Below are 26,797 nucleotides of genomic sequence, written 5' to 3'. Positions count from 1 at the left end.
ACAATTTTAGCAATTCCTAGGAATTTGCATGTCTTATGACCATCTCAGTTGATTGGTGCAGGTGGCCTATGGATTACACTGAGGAGCAGAAACATAGCAAACTGTTTGACTCAGCGATTCAAAAAACCCTGGGGGATAAGATAATCAGACCGCTTGAGCCAGTGATTGCATTTTGCTCAGTTGCATAAGAAATGTGAATATTATTAAGAATGAAATTATTTTTTAGTCCTAAAGCAGATAGAAAATTATGTACAGGTGACTCTTGAAAACTTTCATGTACCTTGTGAAGTTTTACTCTGGTCGATAGAGGCACATTTGACCCACGTCAAGAGATAGGAGATTATACATTAAATCCTAAAAGAGCTCTTGATTAATTGTAGTTAAAAGAAAATGACCATAAAATCTAATAGTTTTGTGTAAACATATGATGGAAATACTAATTTTAAAGCCACCAAGCTCAAAAATACGGTGTTTGGAACAAATGTAGATTTTTCACCAAAAAAAAAATGTATGTGTGTGTGTATGTATATATATATATATACATACACACACATATATATACATATACATATATATATTCATTCCGTGGCTCCATCTTTAGTGCCATATATATATTATATATAATATATATATATTACATATATATAATATATAATATATAATATATGTAATATATATTACAAATATATATGTAATATATATTACATACAAATTACATACATATTATATACATATATATTACATATGTATATAATATACATATATTACATATATACATATATGTATATAATATATATTATAATATATATAATATATATTATATAATATAATATATATTGTATAATGTATATATATACATATATATGTATATATGTATATAATATACATATATTACATATATATTATATAATATACATATTTATTATATAATATATATTACATATATAATATATAATATATAATATATGTAATATATATATTACAAATATATATGTAATATATATTACATACAAATTACATACATATTACATACAAATATATATGTAATATATATTATATATGTAATATATATAACATATATTATATATTATATGATATTATATATATCATATATATATTATATAATATATAATATATATATTCTTTCTTATGGTGAAGAGAATGAATTGCCAATCTCTAATATGGAAAATAATATGAGGAAAATATTCCTCATATTTTTAGATTATAAATAGTCTTTTTGCAGTCTTCCTTAGAAGTCACTATTTCATTGGTTTGGAAAACAGTCTACTTTCTCCCTGTACAGAAAAGCAACTAGAAATCACCAGATGTTAACCTTGGTATATGCAACCAAAGTGGTGCATTATAATATAGTTAATCTATTCATTGCTGTTTCATTTGCAGATTCAAGAATGGCTTTGTTTAAATTGCCAAACCCAGAGAGCAATATCAGGACAGCTTGGAGATATGGGCAAAATGCCACCTACACCTTCAGCACCAAAAGCCTCTCCTATGCCTGTCCCTCCAGAACAACCATCTCAGAAGACAGCAATGCCTACTCAAGTAAAAGTGAAAAAGAAGGAACAAGAAGTAAAAACAGAAGCTGAACAAATCATTCCAGAAAAAGTGAAAGAGATACCATCAGTGGAAAAGATTGTCTCGAAGGGGACCACAGACCACAAACAAGAGAGTAAACTAGAGAAAACTTCAGCCCCTGAAGACAAAAAGCCACTCCCAGAAGAAAAAAAGCCCCCTCTTGAAGAAAAAAAGCCACCCACTGAAGACAAAAAGTTACCTCCAGGAACAAAAACAGCTCTGGAGGAGGAACAGAAACAAGACTTAGCTAAGACTCAAGTACCAACTGCTGAGGAAAAGCCTGAAGGCAGAGTGACTCCACAGGTTGTACAAGAGAAGCTACCACAGACCAAGATGGAAGACAAACCCTCTGGCCCACCTCCAAGTTTGTCAAAGGAAGATGATGAGGTGCCTCAAAAAATTAAAGACCAGCCACAGGCAGCACGCCCAGCAAAGCCTGATCAGGTGGAACCTGGGAAAGAAAAAACAGTAAGTTCTGTTTTCCTATCTTTGCACTCTGTTAGGTATATAAAACTTACAGATTTTTACCAAAGTACACAGAGTGCTTACTGCTAATTATGGAAGTGAAAGCCTTCAGTTAAAAGCACTTTCAGAAAAGTGTAACAATTGTTGTCGAAATGAACAAATTTGGCATTCTGACAGCTTAATCTAATTTAAATAAAGCAGAGATAGCAGATTGATTTTTCTAGCTTTTATGCATATCTAATAATTTACCAAAATTCTTTAGGTATAAAGATAAAAATAAAAATAGTTTCTTACAACTTTAAGGTTCTTCTTCTCTCCGCTATGAACATAAAATCAGTGTCTACCTTTAACATAAAATAATACGTGTCTTAAGTTTCTATTTACTTAGTCACTTGGTTAAACAAAAGTCAACAAGTTCCTTTTCACTTGAAAGCCTCTTAAGGTATGATCAGCCATTGAAAGGTCTAAATAATTGTGGTTGCCAAAAAAAAAAAAAAAGTGTGACTAAAATTTAGGACAAAAGTCATTTTCTGTAAAAGTTAATTGTAGTATTTAACGTGATTTTTATATGATGTACTCTGTTTAATATTGAAGGATTATTTATAATCCAGGCATAATCTGGAATAATATATATATATTTTTTTTCTTTAGTGCAAACTTTTAAGGGTATCTACCCATCTTAACCACTATCTGCCCAAGCAGCAGTGTTATTTTTCGAAGAATTCTGATTGTTTGAGAGCTACACCAGGTCTTACATCATATTTGGTTGATTAATTTTAATTCACAGATAACAATGACTTGAAGGAAAATGAAATGATTTATTAATATTAAAAGTTAATATTAGGGCTCTAATTAGAATCTGTAGTGCATCCCAACTCTTAGTTGCTTTTTTAGTCATTTACAGTTTTAACACTTGGTTTAGTAACCGATCTCTGATATATGATATACCAGATAAATAAAATACATCATCTCATATATATCACATATATCATATATATAAAATATGATACATCACTTGTAATATGATGCATCACTCACAGATAATTCATCATTGGTCTCCCCTCATAACATAAATGAGTTTATCAGAGTCAGAAAGAGCAGGTACCTGTATATTCTTCATTCTCTGCCGGGATGTAGTATCACCATCACCACCCATTACTGCTTGTAGCCTACCACTTTGCACAACCTGATGACTTTTACCATTTCTCCCTTTGTAAAATGGCCCTTGGCTTTCATAACCCTTCCCTTTTTGTTCTCTTTTGGTCTTTCTGATCATACTTTATGAGTTCTACGTTGACTCCCTGTATCACTTTCTTTCCTCATTTCTGAAAGAGGAGGTTTTCTTTGTATTTTGCTTCATTTTTGTTTTGGGTATGTCTTCTTTGTTCTTAGGAGAGCCCCATGAACAATTGTTAAGTCTACCTGTGCACCTTCTTCCCCTCTTTTGAGTATCAGATCTGCAGTTTCAAATACTCAGTAGATGTTCCACTTCGAAGCCTCACTGTAAACTGGAACTCAATATGTTGGAATTTTATCTACACTCTACAGAGGCTTTTTCTGCTCCTGACTTTCTGTTTCTGGTAATGGCAGCATCATTCACCTGCCTCTACCTTCCTGGTCACTACCCTTCTGAGAGATCTGAGGCTTCTTCTTACTGCCTGCCCTTTGCTCTCGGCATCCAATTCATCACATTCCTGTCTGTTAGTTCCTATTCCTGAGCACACTCTTAATTATGGCCTTCATGCCCTTTCATCAGTGATTTGAGTAATCTAATTACTGGTCACTGTGCCTTCTCTTTCTCCTTTCCTCCATATATAATTGTCAGATAATTATTTTGTAGGGTGCACGTAATTTCACTCTATCACTCAGATATTGCTAATGCTTCTCCATTGCTTGTTAAATAGAATCCAAACGAGAAATATCCAGATATTTTGTTAATGCACTTTTTATTTTACACCTTTATCACTTTCTTTTTGTTGTGTCTTTTTATCACTACTTTTAATATTATTTTATAACCTTAATGTGTGTTACTTATTTGTAAATTAAATGTGTACACTGATTTATTAGTATATTATAAACAGTATAAAACATTCACAAAAATATAAAATAAAATGAAATAGACTAAAATTGTTTTTATTATAATTATTTAAATAAAGTTACATTTGATCACAATAAAATATGATTAATAATAGTACTTTAGAGAGAACATGGATTGCGCTTCAGTATTTTTGAAAATCTTGGTCTGCAATTTTATGATAGGGTTATCTTAAATTCAGCTTCTAAGTTAAGCTTATTTTGATATTTGGTTCTAATGACTATCCATAACAAGAAAGATAATCCACAAAGATATGTCAGAATTGGAAGAAGCGGATCAGAGTTTGTACTTCCCAAATCTTGCTACCTATTCTCTAAGTTTGAAACTGAAAATAATTTTTTAATTGTGGAAATTCCACAGGTAAATGCTTATCTTCCATGAGACCAATAGTTATTTGTTCTTGTTCTGTCAGAAAATACGGTATTTAAAATACACACACACACACACACACACACACACACACGAATGAATTGCTTTAAAATCCACTGGGATTCTTCACCTGGAAGGGTTAGAAACAGATGAAAATATTCTGTTTAAAATGTATTAAATGAGCAGATACGACAGCTTTTAAAAATGACATATGAGGGGTGCCTGGGTGGCGCAGTCGGTTAAGCATCCGACTTCAGCCAGGTCACGATCTTGCGATCCGTGAGCTCGAGCCCCGCCGGGCTCTGGGCTGATGGCTCAGAGCCTGGAGCCTGTTTCCGATTCTGTGTCTCCCTCTCTCTCTGCCCCTCCCCCATTCATGCTCTGTCTCTCTCTGTCCCAAAAATAAATAAACGTTGAAAAAAAATTTTTTTAAAAATAAAAATTAAAATTAAAAAAAATGACATATGTTATTTTATATAGCATAATCACATGGTTTCCACATATCTCTTTTCAAAGGACTTTTCACACCATAATTCTCTTCAAGAACAGCTAGTGTTTGTTTTTTCTAAGTACTTAATAAGTACCATTTTGCTGATAACCAGAGTTTACTTTCTCCTATGTACTTTTTTCCCCTCCATCATTCCATTTACTTTATACCATCTAGTAAGTGGTATATTACTGATAACCACTTGTCATCACCAAAAAGTTGAACAAACTTGGGATAATCCTATTTTTGTCAAAAAAGATCCATCTTCATATTCTACAACTTTTTAAATTCATTTCCTATTATATAATCAGTAAACCTCTGTGATTTAAATAACTTTAGAGTTATTCTCTCAGTACAAAATATACAAAATATATACTCTTCAAAATATAAAGGTCTCATCAGTATACAAAACATATGTCACATCTGTAAAATCCAGAGGTCTTCTGTCCAGATCTGACCTACTTATAACAGATGTAGTAAATGAATTTCACAGGTATACTGCGATCTCTGTATTCTTACCCTTTTTTAAAAGAATAATTCCAATCAGATAAAAAGCCACTCTTCAGTAGCTAATATACAGTTTTTTCATAAAAAAATAAATATGTATACCTTAAACCATTCAATATTGTGAGGCTTACTTCTTTGGCATAGTTTTCCTTTTTGGCTTACAGTAGTACTTTAAGTATTTTATTATTAAAGGAGAAATAGTAAATATTATAAACTGAACATATTAGAAATATCTACACTTTAATTCTGTTATTACCAAAAGTTTTGCTACTTACTTTGTTCTAAAAATTTCTCTCAAACCTTCCTGTTATTTCTGTAGTCTTTCCAACAATATTGGCTGACAAGAAATACAGTTTAATTTGTCACCATATCATTTCGTACATATTACTGAATCCAATTTTATCCAAATGATGTGTAGCTCTTTTTTCTTTTATTATGAAATAAGAAAAATGAAAAGCTTCTAAATGTTTATTATGTAATTTATTGAAAGTTGGTAAAGTACTGGAATATTTATTTTCAGAAAATTTTAGAGGTCTGTGTTGGTGCCACAATATCACTTGCTGTTGTGCTAAAGCTTACGTTGTGTTTAGGTAAGATTTGCTGTTAGCAATGAGAGATGTCGATACAGATGTCAAATAGGTTTCCTGATAATGTCGGGCATTTTTGGCTGGGTCCCATCTGATTTAACTTGGTCATCATTACTTTTTTCTTGTAATGTTGCTGATGAAAAGTTTGTAATGATATGAAGCGTGTCAGTATTTGTGTCTTTCTTACATTATTATTATCTTTGTGACGTGATTTTTTGTTTTGCCAGAATCTTTTGTCTACCACTTACCTATTCTAAGAAAACAGGTGTAATTGCTAGTAGCAAATAAAAGCCAGAGATCTGCCTAACTGAATAATAAGCCTCAGTCTAAAGATGGTTGAATAAAGTGACTACCTCACTATAACTTCTCCTTAGAGTGTGACTCTCAGTTTTCTCCCAGGATTTTTCACAAAACAGATGACCAACTCACATAAGGAGTAAAAGAATATTAGCATCAATCCACTTACTAAATATTAGGAGAATATTTTTATATCAGTGTATAAAAATATATCTTCACATGTACTTCTTGTAGCCATTAGATGATTTTGCAGGCCTGTCCAGGCTTCTGCACCCCACAGCCAGGACTCCTGTGTAAATAACTCAGTTTGGCTTTCTCGGCCCTGTGGAATTTGGCTCCAGTATAACTTGTAAGCAACGCCTGATATTCCCACAAGTGATACGTAGAACAACAGCCAAATAAATACGCCCTTGTGTAATTCCTGAAGGTAGTTTGACCTTTCTGCCCTCTTCACCTGTACTCAGTTCTTCTCTGTGCATAAATGCCGCACCCCTCCATCATCCCAACTGACAACCTCCCACTTGGATCTCTGGGCCACTTTTCTCCCTTGTGGCTGGTGCTCCTGCTGCTCAACGCCCTATGTTGATTGGTTTTAAATTTGTTTTTGTTTGAAATCAAAATAATACTCTTACTTTATCTCTTACAATATTCTTGGCACTGTGTTAAGTATTTTCTTGATCATTTCTTCCACACAACGATGAATGAGGTAAATATTGTATATTTTTTAAGTTGAAAGAAACTAAATTCCTGTGCTCAGGATCACATGGCTGGGAATTCAGCAAAGCTAAGATTGTAGTCCAGTTCTGATTATAAAATCATGGCATTTGAACACTACACATAATTCTTTCCTGTGACACTTGTACCGTACTGACTTTACATGATTATAATTATTCTTCTCTCTAAGCAGCTTCCACTATTATCCTAAATACTTTATGTAGTTGTTTACTTTCTTATATATTTATGTTATTTTAGTTATTCACTTGTCATTTGTGTCATTCATATTATCACAGCATATTGTTTACATTTCTCTGTGGCCACACCTTTTTGTCTCTGTTTATTCCTCTCTCACAAAATTTGTTTGTCGAAAGGGATTAAAATGCATCCCCAAGTAGAATAAATAATTTGAAAGATACATCCTTCTTTACTTTTTTTAGTTTAATGTTTTAAAATTTCACATTACTACAGAGTTCTCTTTTTTTATCTATATACTTAAACAATATTGCTTGTCTGCATTTGATATATTACACTGAAACACTATATAGTTCTCCAGATAAAAATCAAAATTTGAATGCCCGTTAGCGTAAACTTTTTTTTTCTGGTTAAAATGACCAAGGGGTTAATATTCAAGTTAAATATAAGTCATTGTATATCATAGAATAATCAGGATGAAAAACAATGAGGTTTTCTGTAGTGAAAAGGATTTTCCTGTAGGTGAGACTATTTGATTTTTCTGTCCAGTCCCAGTGAATTTTATGGACTTAGTCTTGTTCAGAATTTTTGGAACATTCAGACTGGTAATCCATTTTGACCCTAACATTGTATAAATGATTAAAGATCATTCATTTGTTGTCTTACGTTGGCCCATTGAAATAAATGGCTTGGGAAAATTAAGCAATATTGTATCCTTTCTTTGTCCAGTCTTAAGTTTAACCAAGAATTCAGGTGGTAACTACAGTAATGTTCAAAAAACTTCCATTTACCTTCAGTATGAAAGGCTGACCATTTCAGTATTTGTGAAAGGGCAGAACTAAGTTTGGCAGTACGGTGTGTCTTTGTACCTTCTCCATCACTAGAGAAGGCTTCAAGATATGATACCATCAGAAGAGTTTCACCTGGGGATTAGTTCATCACTGCCTGTCTCTGACTGGTCTCCAGGTCAACAAATGGCAGTGGAATATTGGAAGGAAAAGGAATTCTCCACTCTCTGTTTTGGGTTAGTAAGTAAACAAATATATGAATCTTAGCCTCTGAAAGTTTTGAGTAATTGTTTCATATACACAGACTTAGAAACACTCAAGTCTCAAGTACCATAATTCTATACATGGGAAAAGTGCAATAATAATAACAGTAAAAGTAAGTGAAATGGAATCTAATGCTAAATGTACTTAGAAAAATGCATGGAAAATGTGTTCCTCGGGGGAACTGAAAAATGACATTGCTATAAAAAAAAAAAGGTGTGCTTAAATTATGTTTGTTCCCACTCACTGCCTCCATCTAAGATGACAAAATTCTCACATAAAAGGTAGATGCCTGGAGTTTTCTTCTTAATTTAATTTCAGAGGTCATTCTAGATTGTATTACATGTAAAAAATGAAATGGGTAATTAATTTCAACTTCTGATTATTCAAATGAAGAAAATAATGCATAAGTAATAAACCACCGTGATGTTTATGCACATAAATGCATATATGTGTTATATATAATACATACGAAATTTAGAAAGAACTGTTGGATCTATTTATTAAGTTTGAATATATTATCACAAGTAACATAATATTCTTCTCAAAAATAAGTATGTAACGACACATTTTTGAAGCAATTAGGAGAAAACTCCCAATCTTTTAGTCCTAGGGACTTAAAACTTGGAAGAAAATAAGCCAAATTATGCCTCCCTCACATAAATACTTTGATCATATTCCTCTCAAGTTAACAGTACTTCAGACACCCATTTGAAGATGGAATAGAGAAAACCAAACCCAACTTATACAGCATGTTTTATGTTCTTCTTAGTTCCATCTACTCTTTCTGATTTGATCACATTATTCCCTTGTCTAAAAAAAAAAAAAAAATTATCCAGGAAGCAAGGGTTTTGCAGTGTATATTAGCTGTGTAGCCCAGTTAACCTGTGTGAGTACGAATTTCACTCGTACCCCCACTCACATACCTCCCAGAGAAAAGTAGATAGCCATAGAAGTGATCACTGCTTGGACAGATGAGTGCCTCAGTGTGCCCCTCTCTGTACATGAAGTAAAACTTCTTTTCTTTTTTTGTTTCTGTTTTTAGCAGCAGTGAGTGAAAAGATGAATGGGTAGGTGCCTTAAAGAGCCAAAGGGCCTGGTTGGTATGTGATCTGAGATTTAACCAGCTAACCGTGTAGTGAAGAAGATCACTCGCCTCTACCAGAAGACTTTGGTATGCGAGTTAGTAGGAGAAGAGTTGACATTAGGACTTTTTTCACTGTACCATGGTACAATAAATACATGAGCAACTGTCTCTTCTGAAAAATTCAGACCAATGCCCTTTGGTCGCCTAACTTGATTTTCTTATTAAACACTCCAAATGTTTTATCTTAGACCCGCAAGCATATAGAGCAAAATCTTTGCAGCCTTTTACCACCTGATAATATGGAGAGTAACAGTCATTTAGAGGGGAAAATCATCACAGCATCATCATAGGTAAATAATGATTGAATCCTCTGCAGAATGTGGAGGAAAGAGACCGGGAGAGCAGCAGGAGGGAGAAATGGGTAGAACATGGTACTAAGGGAAAGAAAGAAAGCTTGAGGACATGGAGATAGGCCACATAAGGAGATTGCAGGATGGGTATTTTGATATTTATGTGTGTTAGTCCCCTGTCTAATGTATCTTAATTCTCTTTGTTACATTATAAGTCTGGTCCTAATCTTATTTTTATAAAATGTAGAATCTGCAGAATCCCTTGTATAAAACTGTAATTTCTCTTTTATCATACTCAAAAGAATTGTTATATATAACAATGGTTACGTTTCCTCCATATATGGATACTGTATTACATTGTTGTTTTATAACCTATGCACATGCAAAATAAAGAATATAAATGTCACTATCACAATTTGATTCTGAAAGATCTTTTTTTTTTTACCTTTTTTTTTCTTTTTCCACAAGGAGCTTAGGTACCCCACCTCTCTGGTTATGGTGTTTACTATGATTTAGTGAAGAGTGGGAAGGCAGATAGAGAAAGACATAGGAAGCATATTGGACTCAAAGAAATTGTGTTCATCAATGTGTAGGATATAAGGAGATAGAAACATCCCTCCCCGTGGACCATCTAGAAAGATTTTATTAGAAGTCTGCTTCACCTGTGCTGAGCTCTTTAACGTGTAGCTCTTAAGATAAAGGAACCAATATTAGTTGGGTGCTCATAAGCCCTACTACTAACTAAAGTCTTGGAATTGTTGATAAGTAACTTTTTCCTGGGAAGACATCTGAAATGACCTGGAAAGTTAATTCATGATAAACCAAAGAGTACTTACTGCTTTTTGCACTAGAGTTGTGAATAATATGTCACTGTCTTTTTGATTTTTTTTTAAGTTTACTAATATTATTAGAGAAAATGAGCAGGAGAGAAGCAGAGAGAGAGGGAGAGTGAGACAGAATCCCAAACATGTTCATTGCTGTCAGCACAGAGCCTGATGTGGGGGCTCGAACTCACAAGCTGTGAGATCATGACCTGAGCCGAAATCAAGAGTCAGATGCTTAACTGACTAAGCCCCTAAGTCTTTTTGAATTTGAGTTACGTCGTGTTGTAAATTTGGCCAAAGAATTTTACCACATAATGTATTCAAAATATGTTTCTAACTGTACATAGTAACAATATAGGTATTGAGAGGAACATGAGTGGAAAATGAATATCAAACCAACAGCTTTTATATTTGAGAACTCTACAGCTAAAAGAAGCAGAAAGACAAGGAGGTGAAGGAGGAGAGAAGGAAGGAGAGGAGAGAAAGAAGGAAGAAAGTTTCTTTCATGTTTGTTGTTTGTTGTTCAACGTGACGTGTGATCATGGGAGGAGCCCATGCTTATAAACCCACTGAAAATATTCAGATAGTTAGTTCAAGGCACAGACTTAGTGGAATTGAGGTGGCCTCAGAGGCCAGGGTCAAACAGAGCATGTCCTCCTGTGGTTTGTTTTCTGACCTCTTCATTCCATAGGGCTGGGGGGGTTATTTTAACACTCTAAGCATGAAAACTCACTGGATCAGTTGAGTTCCATTTTGCTCATAGGTAATTTTAATTTCGACTTCTAGAAAAAGCCTCTGTGCTTAGTATTTTCATTTAAGGCTACTCTGATTCTGGAACCAAATCACTGGCATGGCCTCATCACAGCCCAAGAAAAGCAGCAGGTCGAGGCTGTGATTTGTCTGCTTAGTGTCCCAGCTCCTTGGAAAGCCCACGATCCCATTTAGAAAATTTAATTATTGAACTGGTTGAAAGGAGCTGACTTTGACGTGGTGTAAAGGTAAAAGCCCAATGTATTTGCAAAGTCAGAAGACATTTGTAAGTGATATTTATTAAATATCTTTGAGGTGTGATGCTGAAAATAAATGAGATTAGCAACACTATAAAAATAATAGCTGGATATTTCTCTTGAGGTAAAGCCATGAGTCAGTAATTATTGCTTAACTTTTTCAAAGTTTATAGTTTCTAAACATTCACTTCAAATGATAGAGAATTATAATAACAATACCAAGTAAATATAGTGTCTTCACATCTTTAAATTATTTTTTATTTACACATCTTTTATTATTTTTTGATGTTTATTTATTTTTGAGAGAGAGACAGAACACGAGTTGGGGGTGGAGGAGAGCAGAGAGAGAGGGAAGCACAGAATCCGAAGCAGGCTCCAGGCTCTGAGCTCTCAGTACAGATCCTAATGCAGGGCTTGAACCCACAGACTGTGAGATCATGACCTGAGCCGAAGTTAGACGCCCAACCAACTGGGCCAACCAGGCGCCCCTAAAGTGTCTTTTAAAAGTAGTGCCACGGGGCGCCTGGGTGGCACAGTCAGTTAAGCGTCCGACTTCAGCCAGGTCACGATCTCGCGGTCCGGGAGTTCGAGCCCCGCATAGGGCTCTGGGCTGATGGCTCAGAGCCTGGAGCCTGTTTCCGATTCTGTGTTTCCCTCTCTCTCTGCCCCTCCCCCGTTCATGCTCTGTCTCTCTCTGTCCCAAAAATAAATAAACGTTGAAAAAAAAAAATTTTTTTTTTAAATAAAAAAATAAATAAATAAAAGTAGTGCCTTATTGGAGTCTATTTCAAAAATAAATCTCCTCTGATAGTTGAGATGGATAACATTACAGTCATATTACCTACATATTTCTGTTAAGTAAATTTTCCATCATCTCTTAAAACTTGTAGTCTGGTACAAAGCCCATCCTCTGATTTTTTTTTTTTTCTTTCTTTGCCTGTCCTCAGAATTCTAAGGTATTGATTATATTAATGAAAAATTAATTTTTCTCTTTGACAGTTTAGAACATTTTTCCAAAGTAAATGTGCTGAGAAAGATAATCACGTGTTTGAAAGAAAATGCTATTGAAATATAAAGAGTATTCATGGAAAAAAATCAAATGTCATTGAGAATTGACATTTAATTTAACTTAGTTTAACTGAAAACTAACCTTAATCAGTATGTGTCAACTATTTTAACTGTTTTGGGCCCAGAGATTTTTTTTTTTTTTTTTTTAAAACACTGGCCTATAGTTGAAAAGAAATCCTATAATTATTCCTCAGTTCATAGTAGTAATTGGGAGTAATAGAGAGGCCATGTTACTAGTTTAATCACGTTAAGTTTTTCCTGTATCTTTTCCTCCCTGCTAGGAAAAGGAAGATGACAAATCAGACACTTCAAGTTCTCAGCAACCAAAAAGCCCACAAGGTCTGAGTGACACAGGATATTCTTCTGATGGGATATCAAGTTCACTTGGTGAAATTCCAAGTCTTATTCCAAGTGATGAAAAAGATTTGCTCAAGGGACTCAAAAAGGACTCTTTTTCCCAAGAAAGCAGTCCTTCCAGCCCCTCAGATTTGGCTAAGTTAGAAAGTACGGTCCTCTCCATTTTGGAAGCTCAGGCAAGTACACTTGTTGAAGAAAAGGCAGAAAAGAAAACTCAACCTCATGAGGTTTCTTCTGAGCAGCCAAAGGACCCACAGAAAACTCAGAGTTTATCTGAAACAGTGGAAACTACAATTTCAGAAGAGGAGCTCAAAAAGAGTCCAGAAGAAAAAGACACTTTAAAAAAAGATAGCCAACAAGACATTCCTTCCAGAAAGGACCACGAAGAAAAGTCCGAGTTTGTTGATGACACAGCTACAAGAAGACAGCTTTATGATTCAGTTGAAGACAGTAGTGAAAGTGAAAATTCACCTGTTCCACAAAGAAAACGGAGAACCAGTGTTGGTTCATCGAGCAGTGATGAGTATAAACAGGAAGATAGTCAAGGGTCTGGTGAAGAGGAGGACTTTATTCGAAAACAGATTATAGAAATGAGTGCTGACGAAGATGCTTCAGCTTCTGAAGATGATGAGTTCATTAGGAGCCAGCTCAAAGAGATTAGTAGTAGTATTGAGAGCCAGAAGAAGGAAGACATGAAAGGAAAAGGGAAAGCAACAGCCGGGAAACACAGGCGACTAACTCGGAAAAGCAGTGCCAGCTTTGATGATGATGCAGGGAGACGCCATTCGTGGCATGATGAAGATGATGAGACATTTGATGAGAGTCCTGAGCTTAAGTACAGAGAAACTAAAAGTCAAGAGAGTGAAGAACTTGTAGTTGCTGGAGGAGGGGGGCTACGTCGCTTCAAAACCATTGAACTCAACAGCACAATAGCAGATAAATACTCTGCAGACTCATCACAGAAAAAAACGGCTTTGTATTTTGATGAGGAGCCAGAATTGGAAATGGAGAGCTTGACAGACTCCCCAGAAGATAGGTCAAGAGGGGAAGGGTCTTCTAGTCTTCATGCTTCCAGCTTCACTCCTGGCACATCCCCTACCTCAGTGTCGTCTCTTGATGAGGACAGTGACAGTAGCCCAAGTCACAAAAAAGGAGAGAGCAAACAACAACGTAAGGCTCGCCACAGGTCACATGGTCCTCTTTTACCTACTATTGAAGATTCTTCAGAGGAAGAAGAATTGAGAGAGGAGGAAGAATTATTAAAGGAGCAAGAAAAGCAGCGGGAATTGGAACAGCAGCAAAGAAAGACTTCTAGTAAGAAATCAAAGAAAGACAAAGATGAACTTCGAGCTCAGAGAAGGAGGGAAAGACCAAAGACACCACCCAGTAATCTCTCTCCCATTGAAGATGCATCTCCAACAGAAGAATTACGCCAGGCTGCGGAAATGGAGGAGCTGCATCGATCTTCTTGTTCTGAATACTCACCTAGCATAGAGTCAGACCCAGAAGGCTTTGAAATAAGCCCAGAAAAGATAATAGAAGTGCAAAAAGTTTATAAATTGCCCACAGCTGTGTCTTTATATTCACCAACAGATGAGCAGTCTATTATGCAGAAAGAAGGTGGCCAAAAGGCATTAAAAAGTGCCGAGGAGATGTATGAAGAAATGATGCACAAAACCCACAAATATAAACCTTTTCCAGCTGTACCTGAACGAGATGAAATGTTTGAAAAAGAGCCTTTGTATGGCGGGATGTTAATAGAGGATTATATTTATGAATCTTTAGTAGAGGACACATACAATGGTTCGGTAGATGGCAGTCTGCTAACAAGGCAAGAAGACGAAAATGGATTTATGCAGCAGAGAGGGAAAGAGCAGAAAATAAGACTCCCAGAACAGATTTATGAAGATCCTATGCAAAAAATAACAGACCTCCAGAAAGAGTTTTATGAGTTAGAAAGCTTACATTCTATTGTGCCTCAAGAAGACATTGTTTCAAGCTCTTTTATCATCCCAGAAAGCCATGAAATAGTGGATCTGGGTAGTATGGTGACTTCCACCAGTGAAGAAAAAAAATTATTAGACGCTGATGCTGCCTATGAAGAACTCATGAAGAGGCAGCAAATGCAGCTAACACCTGGATCCAGTCCAACCCAGGCCCCCATCACAGATGACATGATAGAGTCTACCGTGGACTTTGACAGGGTGCCCGATGCATCTTTGACATCAAGTGTTCTCTCAGGAGCATCTCTTACAGATTCGACCAGCAGTGCAACACTCTCTATCCCAGATGTCAAAATAACCCAACATTTTTCAACAGAAGAAATTGAGGATGAATATGTAACAGATTATACAAGGGAAATCCAAGAGATAATTGCCCATGAATCACTGATTTTGACCTACTCTGAGCCTTCAGAAAGTGCTACATCCGTCCCACCCTCTGACACACCCTCTCTCACGTCTTCTGTTTCTTCAGTTTGTACCACAGATAGCTCCTCACCCGTCACTACCTTGGATAGCATAACCACAGTTTATATGGAACCAGTGGATGTAGTAACTAAATTTGAAGATTCTGAGGGAATTTCTTCATCAACATATTTTCCGGGCAGCATTATAGACTATCCGGAAGAAATAAGTGTATCTTTAGATCGAGCCACCACACCAGATGGAAGAACTGGTGCTGATCATATCGTGATTTCCTTATCTGATGTGGAGCCTCCTATTCTAGAATCTATAGGAAGTAAACCGGAGGGGCTGATTGCTGACACTGTTTCCACTGACTTACCTGTATCTGCAAAAGACACAGTGAAGAAAGCCAAGAAGGACACTGGGAATGGAATTATTCTCGAGGTTCTGGAAGCTTACAGAGATAAAAGGGAGAAGACTGAGGTTGAACTAACAAAGATGAGCTTTTCTGAAACTGTGTTTGATCAACCTCCTTCTTCTGCAGTGGCTCTTCCAGTAGGGGAGCGGGTTTCAGCAACGTGCTTTATATCAGGACAGGTCTTTGATCAAACAAAACCCGCATCTCCATTGCCATCCGGCAGTCCTTCTGTTACCTCTCTTCCAATTAAAACGCGTCCATTCTTTAGAAGTTCTTCTTTGGACACATCAGCACAGCCTCCTCCTCCCCCTCCCCCTCCCCCTCCCCCTCCTCCCCCTCCCCCTCCTCCCCCCCCTCCACCTCTCCCTCCACCAACCTCACCCAAGCCAATCATTCATCCTACAAAAAAGTTAACAATTACAGCTCCAGAGACTGTAACCACTACAGCTAAACCTCTAGTTGATGCTGCTACTACAGTAGAGGCTACAGCTATTCCAAGAAGTAATGGGTTACCTGTAACAAAAATATGTACCACTGCACCTCCTCCTGTTCCTCCTAAGCCATCTTCCATCCCATCTGGACTTGTCTTTACACATAGACCTGAGCCAAGTAAACCTCCGATTGCCCCTAAACCAGCAGTCCCTCAGCTTCCAGTAACTACACAAAAATCAACAGATACACACCCCAAGCCAACAGGTCTATCTTTAGCTTCAAACATGACATTAAATTTAGTGACTTCAGCAGATTATAAATTACCTTCCCCTACCTCCCCAGCATCCCCTCACTCTAACAAGTCCTCACCAAGATTTTCCAAATCCCTCATGGAAACCTACGTGGTTATCACATTGCCATCTGAACCTGGGACTCCAACCGATTCTTCAACTAGTCAAGCAGTTACCAGTTGGCCCCTGGGATCACCCCCCAAAGACCTGATTTCCATCGAACCAGTGTTTTCTGTAGTTCCTCCTATGACAACTGCAGGAATGCCAAGTTCTTCAGAACAGAGCTTGTACATGTCAGGAGCTTTGGAGACATTTTCTGCTGTCCCTGTCACAACGTTATCTTCATTTCAAGCAGCCCCAACCTCAGTTACACAGTTTTTCACAACTGAAGTTTCCAAGGCTGAGGCTTCAGCAGCCAGAAGTGCACTCACTAGTGTTGGTCTCAGCAGTGTCTCTATATCGATTTCACCAGAGCCTCTTGCTCTAGATAACCTACATTTAGAGAAGCGTCAGCATAAGGAAAATGGAAAGTTGCCGCTTGTTGGTGATGCCATTGATTTGCGTACAGTACCAAAAGTAGAAGTTAAAGTAACTGAAAAGTGTATGGATCTTTCTGCCTCCACAATGGATATGAAAAGGCAGACCACCACACATGAAGTCTATGGGAGACAAATCAGCGCCGTCCAACCATCTATTATAAATCTCAGTGCAACTTCATCAGCAGTAACGCCGATGCCCCTGGTCACTGAGACGGTGACTGTTGTCACGTGCGCAGCTAGTTCAGGTTACACCATGGGCCCAGAAAGCCTAGTGGGTATAGAACATGCAACACCAGCACCCCTCCAGCTTACTACATCGAAGCATGCTGAGCCTCCCCCGTACAGGATACCGAGTGGCCAGGCCTTTCCTGCAGTTAGGGAGGATGCACCAATAAACTTATCTTTAGGTACATCAGCACACCCAGTGACATCGGCTGTTACAAAACCTGTTACCGCACCTCCTGTCGGAGTCACAAATGGATGGACGGATAGCGTCACACGCCAGGGAATGGCTGATGGGGAAGTAGTAGATCTCAGTACAACCAAGTCTCACAGAACTGTTGTAACGATGGATGAATCTACTTCCGGTGTGGTGACCAAAATAGTAGAAGATGATGAAAAGCCTGTCGATCTGACTGCAGGAAGAAGAGCTGTATGCTGCGATATGGTTTACAAGTTACCTTTTGGAAGGAGCTGCACAGCACAGCAGCCCGCAACTACTCTTCCTGAGGATCGTTTTGGTTATAGGGATGACCACTATCAATATGACCGGTCAGGCCCTTCTGGTTATAGAGGGATTGGGGGAATGAAACCTTCCATGTCTGACACGAATTTAGCAGAAGCTGGACATTTTTTCTATAAAAGTAAGAATGCTTTTGATTATTCTGGAGGAACTGATACAGCAGTAGATCTAACTTCAGGGAGAATTACTGCAGGTCAGTATGATGTGGCAGCAGACCTTTCCTTGAAATGTCATTATGGTGTCCCTCATCTCATTTCAGGATGAAAATGTGGTCCCTTTTCCAATTGTGTTACTTTTTCTCTTTCTTTGGATGTTTTGGCAGCATATTTCGGAGTACATGTGCGCTTTTGTTTCTTCAGTTTTTAATTTGTTCTGCCCAAAGTCACCTGCATGTGCCTGCATGTTCAACATTGCTTTCATTCTGCATCCAATTAGATTAACCTGTGGATTTGCATGCAGTCCCATTCATTATGTTCGTCAAGATCAAGAGGGCCCTCAAACCCCAAACGCATCATTTATTCTGGGAACTGGACTGTAACTCTACCCTGTATTTCAGGTGAGGTAATGGATTATTCAAGCAAGACTACAGGTCCATATCCAGAAACACGACAAGTCATTTCAGAAGTTGGGATTAGTACCCCACAGTATTCCACAGCGAGAATGACTCCACCTCCGGGATCCCAGTATGGTGTGGGGAGTGTTTTGAGGTCATCCAATGGTGTTGTCTATTCTTCAGTAGCAACTCCGATTCCCTCCACTTTTGCTATCACCACACAGCCTGGCTCCATTTTCAGCACCACGGTGAGGGATTTGTCTGGCGTGCACACAGCTGACACGGTGACTTCGCTATCCGCCCTGCACCAGAGCCAGCCAATGCCTAGATCATATTTCCTAACAACAGGTGCGTCTGAAACAGACATTGCGGCAACCGGTATCGATATCAATGCCAGTTTGCAAACTATTACAGTGGAAACCCTTACCGCTGAGACAATAGACTCCGTTCCCACTCTAACCACAGCCTCTGACGTGTTTTCCGAAGTGGTGGGAGACGAAAGTGCTATTTTAATTGTCCCCGAAGAAGGCAAACAACAGCAGCAGCTCGACTTGGAGCGTGAGCTCTTGGAACTGGAGAAAATCAAGCAGCAACGTTTTGCTGAGGAATTAGAGTGGGAACGTCAGGAGATTCAAAGGTTCCGAGAACAGGAAAAGATCATGGTTCAAAAAAAGCTGGAGGAGCTGCAGTCTATGAAGCAGCACCTTCTGTATCAGCAGGAAGAAGAGCGGCAAGCCCAGTTTATGATGAGGCAGGAGACATTAGCTCAGCAGCAGTTACAGCTGGAGCAGATCCAACAGCTGCAGCAACAGCTTCACCAGCAGCTAGAAGAGCAGAAGATTCGCCAGATCTACCAGTATAACTATGACCCCTCTGGAACTGCTTCTCCGCAAACCACGACAGAGCAGGCAATTTTGGAAGGTCAGTACGCTGCCCCAGAAGGCGGCCAGTTTTGGGCAACTGAGGATGCAACCACCACGGCCTCGGCCGTCGTGGCAATTGAAATACCACAGAGCCAAGGATGGTACACGGTGCAGTCTGATGGCGTCACTCAGTACATCGCCCCACCTGGCATCCTGAGTACGGTTTCAGAAATACCTCTAACAGATGTGGTTGTGAAAGATGAGAAACCAGCCAAAAAGAGAAGCGCTGCGGCTAAAGTTCGTGGACAGTATGATGAGCTCGGGGAACATATGGCCGATGATCCGCGCTGCTTTAAAAAGATAGTGGACAGTGGCGTTCAAACCGACGACGAGGACGTGGCAGATCGGAGTTATGTGAGTAGGAGGAGGAGAACCAAAAAGAGTGTTGATACGAGTGTCCAAACTGATGATGAAGATCAGGATGAATGGGATGTGCCTGCTAGAGCAAGGAGGAAAGCTCGAGTAGGGAAATATGGTGACAGCACTGCAGAGGCTGACAAGACCAAACCCCTTTCCAAAGTCTCCAGCATAGCAGTTCAAACAGTAGCAGAGATATCTGTGCAGACTGAACCAGTCGGAACCATAAGAACGCCTTCAGTACGGGCACGCGTGGATGCCAAGGTAGAAATAATTAAACACATTTCAGCACCTGAAAAGACTTACAAAGGGGGCAGTTTAGGATGTCAAACAGAAGCAGATTCAGACACACAGAGTCCTCAATATCTGAGTGCCACATCTCCACCCAAAGACAAGAAACGCCCAACACCTTTAGAGATTGGTTACTCATCTCACCTTCGGGCAGATTCCACATTACAGCTGGCTCCTTCCCCACCCAAATCTCCAAAAGTCCTTTATTCACCCATCTCACCACTTTCACCAGGCAAAGCCTTAGAATCAGCCTTTGTACCTTATGAAAAACCCCTCCCTGATGATATAAGTCCGCAGAAAGTACTGCATCCAGATATGGCTAAAGTGCCCCCGGCAAGTCCTAAAACAGCCAAGATGATGCAGCGGTCCATGTCTGACCCCAAGCCTCTGAGTCCAACAGCAGATGAAAGTTCCAGGGCTCCTTTTCAGTATACCGAGGGCTACACGGTAAGAGTGATTCTTTTCAGTTAGAAGACAGTAGATGAGTTGATGTTAACCATGTGTGTGCAGACTTGAGGAGGCGTTGAGGCTCCTGGTAACTTAGGAACCTAATACTAAAGTTTAGTAAGGACTAGTTTATTAGAAATTTGGGGAAAAACAGAAAAGTCTCCACCCACTTAGAAATACCAGAAAAAGAAGACATCTTATGTGAGGCAAAATGAGAAAGAAATTTATTACTTTATGACCAATGAGATTGAAAATTTTCTTCTAATCTTGAAGTCTCCCAACGTCAGTTGTAGACTGTGATTTCAGTGGATATAGTTAATATGTATTTTCAAGGATGATGGAATAAATACTGAACATAAACAGAAAGGGAAGGCAAAGGATGCCCTTAAATTTAGATGCAGTGACACCTGAAGTTCTTTAGTAGAAGGGTCCTTGGGGATCATCAAAGTAATTTCATCTTCCAGCCAGAATGGTTTCATAAAAGGGCTTAGAACATTGACTGCTCAAAAGTGAGCTTTTCTAGGACTGGCAGATGAAAGTGTAATATGATTTCATAGTTCATTCATGCTTATTTATTTTCTGACAACTTTCTTAATATAACATCAGGTAAGCCTTAGTCCTAGGGCTTATAGAAACAAAAAAAAATTATGTTCTTTTAAATAATAGTGATAATTATTTAAAAATATATGAGTATGCTTCAAAGGAAAAATATACAGATATGTTGGACACATTTGTAAAGATCTCTCTAGCTGAGCTAATAACAGATGTTAATCATCAGCTATTAAAAGTTTATTCTACTCTAAAAATTTAATATATAACTCTTTAGAAGGCTGTTGATAAATACGATAGTTCAATTTAAGACAGGATTTATGTTCACATTAAAAGTTCCATTAATTTACTGGTTTCTGAACTTCAGGTCTTCAAATCCCGAAGCTTCTAAATGGGTTTTTCTGAGATATTGCTACATTTCCACCGGCCTTAAACATTGGCCATGGACTGAAAAATATGCCGTTAAGCATGACAGTCACTCTATTCATAGGTAAAGAGACATCTCGATAGGGATATTTAACAATTACAAATTCATGTCTGTTTTCTAGTTTCATAGTGGCATTTTGTTATTACGTATTTTTTGAAACAGTGTATCCTAAAAATAAAAATGTCTTCATGTGGGGGGACAGAGGTCATTAGCTGTTAAGTCAGGAAACCACTAATGCATTGAGATTTCGTTCAATTTACAGAGAATTATTTTTTGTATGGCTTTCTTTCTAGAATTATATATATTGTGAGAAGTGATTCTCAATTCTGCTCTCTGTGTAGGTATTTATTTTTCTAGCAGTGGCATATAAATTCGCCTAACTAGTTTCTTGGAAAACTTGGAAAATGTGGTTTTTGACAGTACTTTAATACTGTAGGATTACATCATTAGAAAGTATAAGGTTTTCCAGTTGATGTATTGATCATTAACTTAATATATGGCCCAGTACCCTTAATTCATATGAACTCAGTTAGAGAAGAGATTGAAGTTGTCGGTATTTTTTCCCCAGAGTATTCACTTCAGATTTGGAAATGTGAAATGAAAGATAAAATGAGTTATGTGAGTTGTGTTATAGGTACTGATACTGATTAACTATCTAATCGTAAAAGAAGTTGGGTAGAAATACTAAATAATTTCTGAGCCTGAAATTCCTAGATGTATTGAGCCTTGAAACACAGTTCAATGGTTCCTTTTTCTAATTGGCTGAATTCAGTGCTTTAATATGGAATAATTGTATACCAACTGAAAGATACTGCCTTATTTCCTGCACAGAGTAGAGCATTTTATATACAGGCAATGTTTTTGGCACTTTAGACACTTTGATTCTCTTATGTGAATTTCATAATTTGTTTCTTTGCCCATTTCTAGATATGCTTTCAGTCTGTTTAAAAGCTAAATTAATTTCTTAATTGTAAGTATGGATTTCAGTTGTACTGAAAAGAATAATCTTCTAAGTGATATTCATAGTGATATAGGGTTAAGAAGTTTAGCTCATTAATTTACATACTGTTAATTTTCTCAGACTAGTAAAGTTGAAATGAATCACACATTTCAGTTGCCATTGAGACAACACAGCATAAAATAGCATAATATAATATAGCATGAAAGAGAAGTTCTATTCTCTATGAGGTTCTGTGGAAAGATCTCCTTTTCTGGAAGTGTCAGGAAATGTTTCACAGAGGAGGTTCTGGAATGTGAAGGTGAAATCTCTGTTGAACCATGAGAAGAAAACTGGAGGCCCTTCCAAACAGAGGAAACACAATATGTAAACATTCAGTCTGATTACCAAACATAAAGCAAAGAGGAAGAGGAAGAGTTTAACTGTAAGTGAAACTGGAAAAGTAGCAAGGAACATGTCAGAGGGACTCTAATTTTCTGAGTTAGAGTTTGGATTTACTTCCCATTGGCTATCAGGTGATTAGACCAAAACCAGCATCTTTTTTTTTTTTTAACCCTTTACACTCTTATCTAGTCCCTGGACTCCCTCCACTCTTGCCTTCTTTACAGCCAATTCTCTAAACTGCACCTAAGTTCATTTTCTAAAATGTATGACAGATTGTGTCACACAGTCCACAGCTTAAACTCTCCAGCAGATCCTCATCAAATTTGGAATATATTAAAATTTTCTGTACATGGGCCCTTATGATCTCTTCTCTGCCTGTCTCACAACCTCCTCAGTCACTCCTCACATTAGCCCCCTCCTCTTCCTCTGCTCCTACCACTGACCTTGCCAATCTCCTCCCCATCCTGGACCTGTGTTGGGATCTCCCTCTCCTCCATCTTTGTCTGGCTCATGCCTGTCTACAGGTTTCTGCTTAAGTTTTACTTCCATAGAGAGTCTCTCCTTACCTTATTCTCTAAATAAATCTTCATATCACCATAAATTCCCATTATGCATCCTCTGAATTATACATATATATAATATATATATTTAAGATATATTTACTTTATTTAAATAATTATACATTTGAATATATTTAAATTTTATATAATGTTTATTAATAGAATGTTTATTTAATCAAATATAATCTTTCTTCTCCCGTAGAACCTCACCTCTGCAAGAACAGGAGTTTTGCATTGATTGTAGCTCTCTAGTCCCAAGTGCCTAGAACAATGCCTGGCACAAAATAGACACTCAATATTTATTGAATAAATGTATTAAAGGGAGAAGTATAAGCATAAAAGCAATGGGACAAGACATGTATTAAAAGACTCTGGTCACTTACTTTTTCCTTGCCACAATCTAGACCCATCCTAGCAAGTCCTGTTGATAACATACAATGATAGCCCCTTTACTTAAAGTGTGACTTCCACTTTGTTTATCTTTGGGTAACACATCTGGCAGACACACTGAACAAGTTGAATGGTATTCAGCTATTAGGCAGTCCATTTACCTTACAGATGAAGAACAAAACCCAGAGTAGATTAGTACCTTTATCATTGTTCCTTAATAAACCAGTGATCTGGTCAGAATTAGAATATTAGCCTCTGAACTTCACAGTTCTTGTTTTCTATTAGTCTCTTAAAAAAACTCGCCATTATCTGATTTTTCTTACTAATTCAGGACCATGCTTGGTCTTTATATCTTGTCATTTCCTCTGCTCTACCTACAATTCTGATTTAAATCCCTCTCAGTTAGGTTTATTCATTTTTAAATGTATTCTTGCTTTCATTCACGCATTATCTCAGTCACTCACTGTTTGCACTTTTTCAGACACTGTGGTAAGCTCTAAAGGTACAAGGTGACTCAAGGGGCAGAGTTCATGCTTGACTGGGATCATTTTGCTCTTCTTGAACTGTATTAGTTTGCTAGGTTTCTTAGAACAAAGTACCACACACTGGATGGCTTAAGAGAAGGGAAATTTATTGTATCAGTTCTAGAGGCTAAAAGTCCAAAATCAAGGTATTAACAGGGTTGGGTCCTTCTAAGGGCTCTTCCAGGCCGCTCTCCCAGCTTCTCCTAGCTAGCCTCTGTTATTCCTTGTCTTGTAGATAGCGGTATCCCTGTATTTTCACCTTGTCTTCCTTCTCTGTCCATCTCTTTGTCCAAATTTCCTTTCTTCATAAGGACACCAGTCCTCTAGATTAGGTTCCGCATCAGTGACTTAGTTTTAATTTGATTACCTCCGTAAAGGCTCTGTGTCTAGTTTCATATTCTGAGGTGTTAGGGATTAGTACACCAACATACTTTTTTTATGTGTGGTCAGGGGAGGGGGGAGAGACACATTTCAGCTCATAATATGTATTGAAGCACTATGCTGTACATTCTGTTTGTTCACAGACAAATGTGGACTGTTTTTGCTTGGTTGGTTGACTTTTGGTCGTCTTTCCATACTCATTTTTTTTTTCCTTAGTAACTGTCTCAGAAACTTTTTGGAGCACTTTAGTTATTACAGAATTCTTCCTTATGGGTAAAATTTTCCTGAGGCACCTGTGTGTCTTAGGTTGACTGCGCATCCAACTCTTGATTTCAATTTGGGTCATGATCCTAGGGTTGTGGGATTGAGCCCCATTTCATGTGTGCTTTGTTTTGAGTTTGGAGCCTCCTTAAATTCTCTCTCTCCCTCTGCCCCTTTCCCCCTCATACACAATAGGTAGGTAGGTAGGTAGGTAGGTAGGTAGGTAGGTAGATAGATAGATAGAAAGAAAGAAAGAAAGAAAGAAAGAAAGAAAGAAAGAAAGAAAGAAAGAAAGAAAAAGAAAAAGAAAAAGAATGAATCTTCCTTCCTGGAGATTTAAATTTCATTTTATTCCCACCCTTTTGGAATCCACCTGTGTGTGGCATAAGATCCTTTAATTCACATATGGTTTTTCCATCTTGGAACTTGGATCACATCTTTGACATAGAAGTTCTAAGGCAGAAGCATCGTTAGTGTCTAGTTAGTGTTTCAATGGCACTTTGAGTTCAGGCTAACCCCTACAATGTCCTGTATATTCAATTTATTAAAATTAGCACTAATTAACATAAAAATCACAAAATAATGTGTACAGCGTGCATAGCTGAAGCAGAGAGTTATCTGAGATAATTTTATTGAGTTATGTAATGTTCCCCAATGTCTGTAAGACATTCTTCCATTTTCCAGACCCTATCATTCTCATATCAAAGTCATAGCTCCAAAGCCAAAATCTGTTTTTTGGTAACTTCTATGTAACAAAAAAGTTTTACCTTGTAGCTGAATTCCCTTTACAAATGAAAATTTTTAACTCTGAATATAGATGGAAGAAAATTACTACCTTTTTCCTTAAGTCCTTCAATTTGTTCCTTGGGAAAATTCTCAAGAGATATAACAAAAACAAAGTCAAAATTTATTGCTTCCAAGGGGTTAAGCTGACTACTTAGACACAACTTGATAATTATTTCTTTTCATCACAATTTAGAAAGAGCAAGGGAAGAAGTATGCTTTCTAATGGAAGGTTCTATGTACACAATTATTTTCTCACTTTTATTAGTAGAATACTTCTTCAATTAGAATGCTTAATGGAAGCTAAATAGTTTTAAAAAAAGGTGGAAAATGATGTGGAATGATCAAATATCTATCTGTAATGATTAAATGAAGTGACATTCACTACCTTCCCATCACGAAGTCTGGCAACTGTAGATATCCAGTAGTGTTGAGTTCCTTTTCTCAGGTAGACATTTAGCAATATCTCTATTTCTTCAGCACAAATTTACCAACTGTCATTAAAGAGCTTTACTTTATGGGTTGATACAAATAATTGTCAAATATCCTAGTAATTATGTGGCTTTCTTATTTCATGGAATATATAATGCTGCTTCTCTAGAAAGTGGATTCCTCTGCTCTATAACCATTTTAAATTTACTTTTCTGGGTAAATAAGCCAGAGCACCAAAATGTGTTCCTCATGCCTTTTATCTTTCTTATATACAAAGAGACTGATTTACATTATTACCTCAGATGATCAATAACTTCAGGATGGAAGATTAATATAGCATGTCCTCTACAAAATCAGGGAAGAAAGTGACATCCACTGGGAGAAATAGCATTGTGAATTCATAGGATTTGTTTGCAGCTAGAAGGGATCTAATTCACTCAAAGATTTCTTGATCTTAAAAATTAACATTTTAAATTATCTATTTTAAAAAAGATATGTATTGCAGAAGTATTACATGTTTTGTCAGTGATGATATATACCACTTTTTGCACTAAAAATAAGATACATTTAAAATATTATCACCTCTGTATGCCTTAAAAATACATAGAGTATTAAAGCTGTTGTTTCCTACTCTTAGACTTATTGAACAAATACAGAGCTTTTTGAATAATAAAGCAAACTCTTTATTAAATTTTTTTTA

At 37.2% G+C, this 26,797-nt stretch overlaps 1 protein-coding gene across 8 annotated transcripts in view; it reads left to right on the top strand.

Moving 5' to 3' along the window:
• The window catches only part of PCLO (piccolo presynaptic cytomatrix protein), a 419,720-nt gene that overhangs the window by 198,127 nt on the left and 194,796 nt on the right, over positions 1-26,797 (top strand). For 7 of the 8 annotated variants that reach the window (XR_006298484.1, XM_043588723.1, XM_043588725.1 and 4 more), the window contains exons 4-6: positions 1,402-2,061; positions 12,976-18,070; positions 18,434-20,448. Coding sequence is in view for 7 of the 8 variants with exons in the window: in XM_043588723.1 (XP_043444658.1) it covers positions 1,402-2,061; positions 12,976-18,070; positions 18,434-20,448 (7,770 nt within the window). In the remaining variant the exon portion in view is untranslated. The remainder of the gene's footprint in view (positions 1-1,401; positions 2,062-12,975; positions 18,071-18,433; positions 20,449-26,797) is intronic. The other variant, XM_043588726.1, reaches the window with a different exon arrangement.

The sequence above is a fragment of the Prionailurus bengalensis genome, chromosome A2 (genome assembly GCF_016509475.1).
Source record: "Prionailurus bengalensis isolate Pbe53 chromosome A2, Fcat_Pben_1.1_paternal_pri, whole genome shotgun sequence".
Taxonomy (NCBI): Eukaryota; Metazoa; Chordata; class Mammalia; order Carnivora; family Felidae; genus Prionailurus; species Prionailurus bengalensis.
This window is presented reverse-complemented; position numbering and strand designations above follow the sequence as displayed.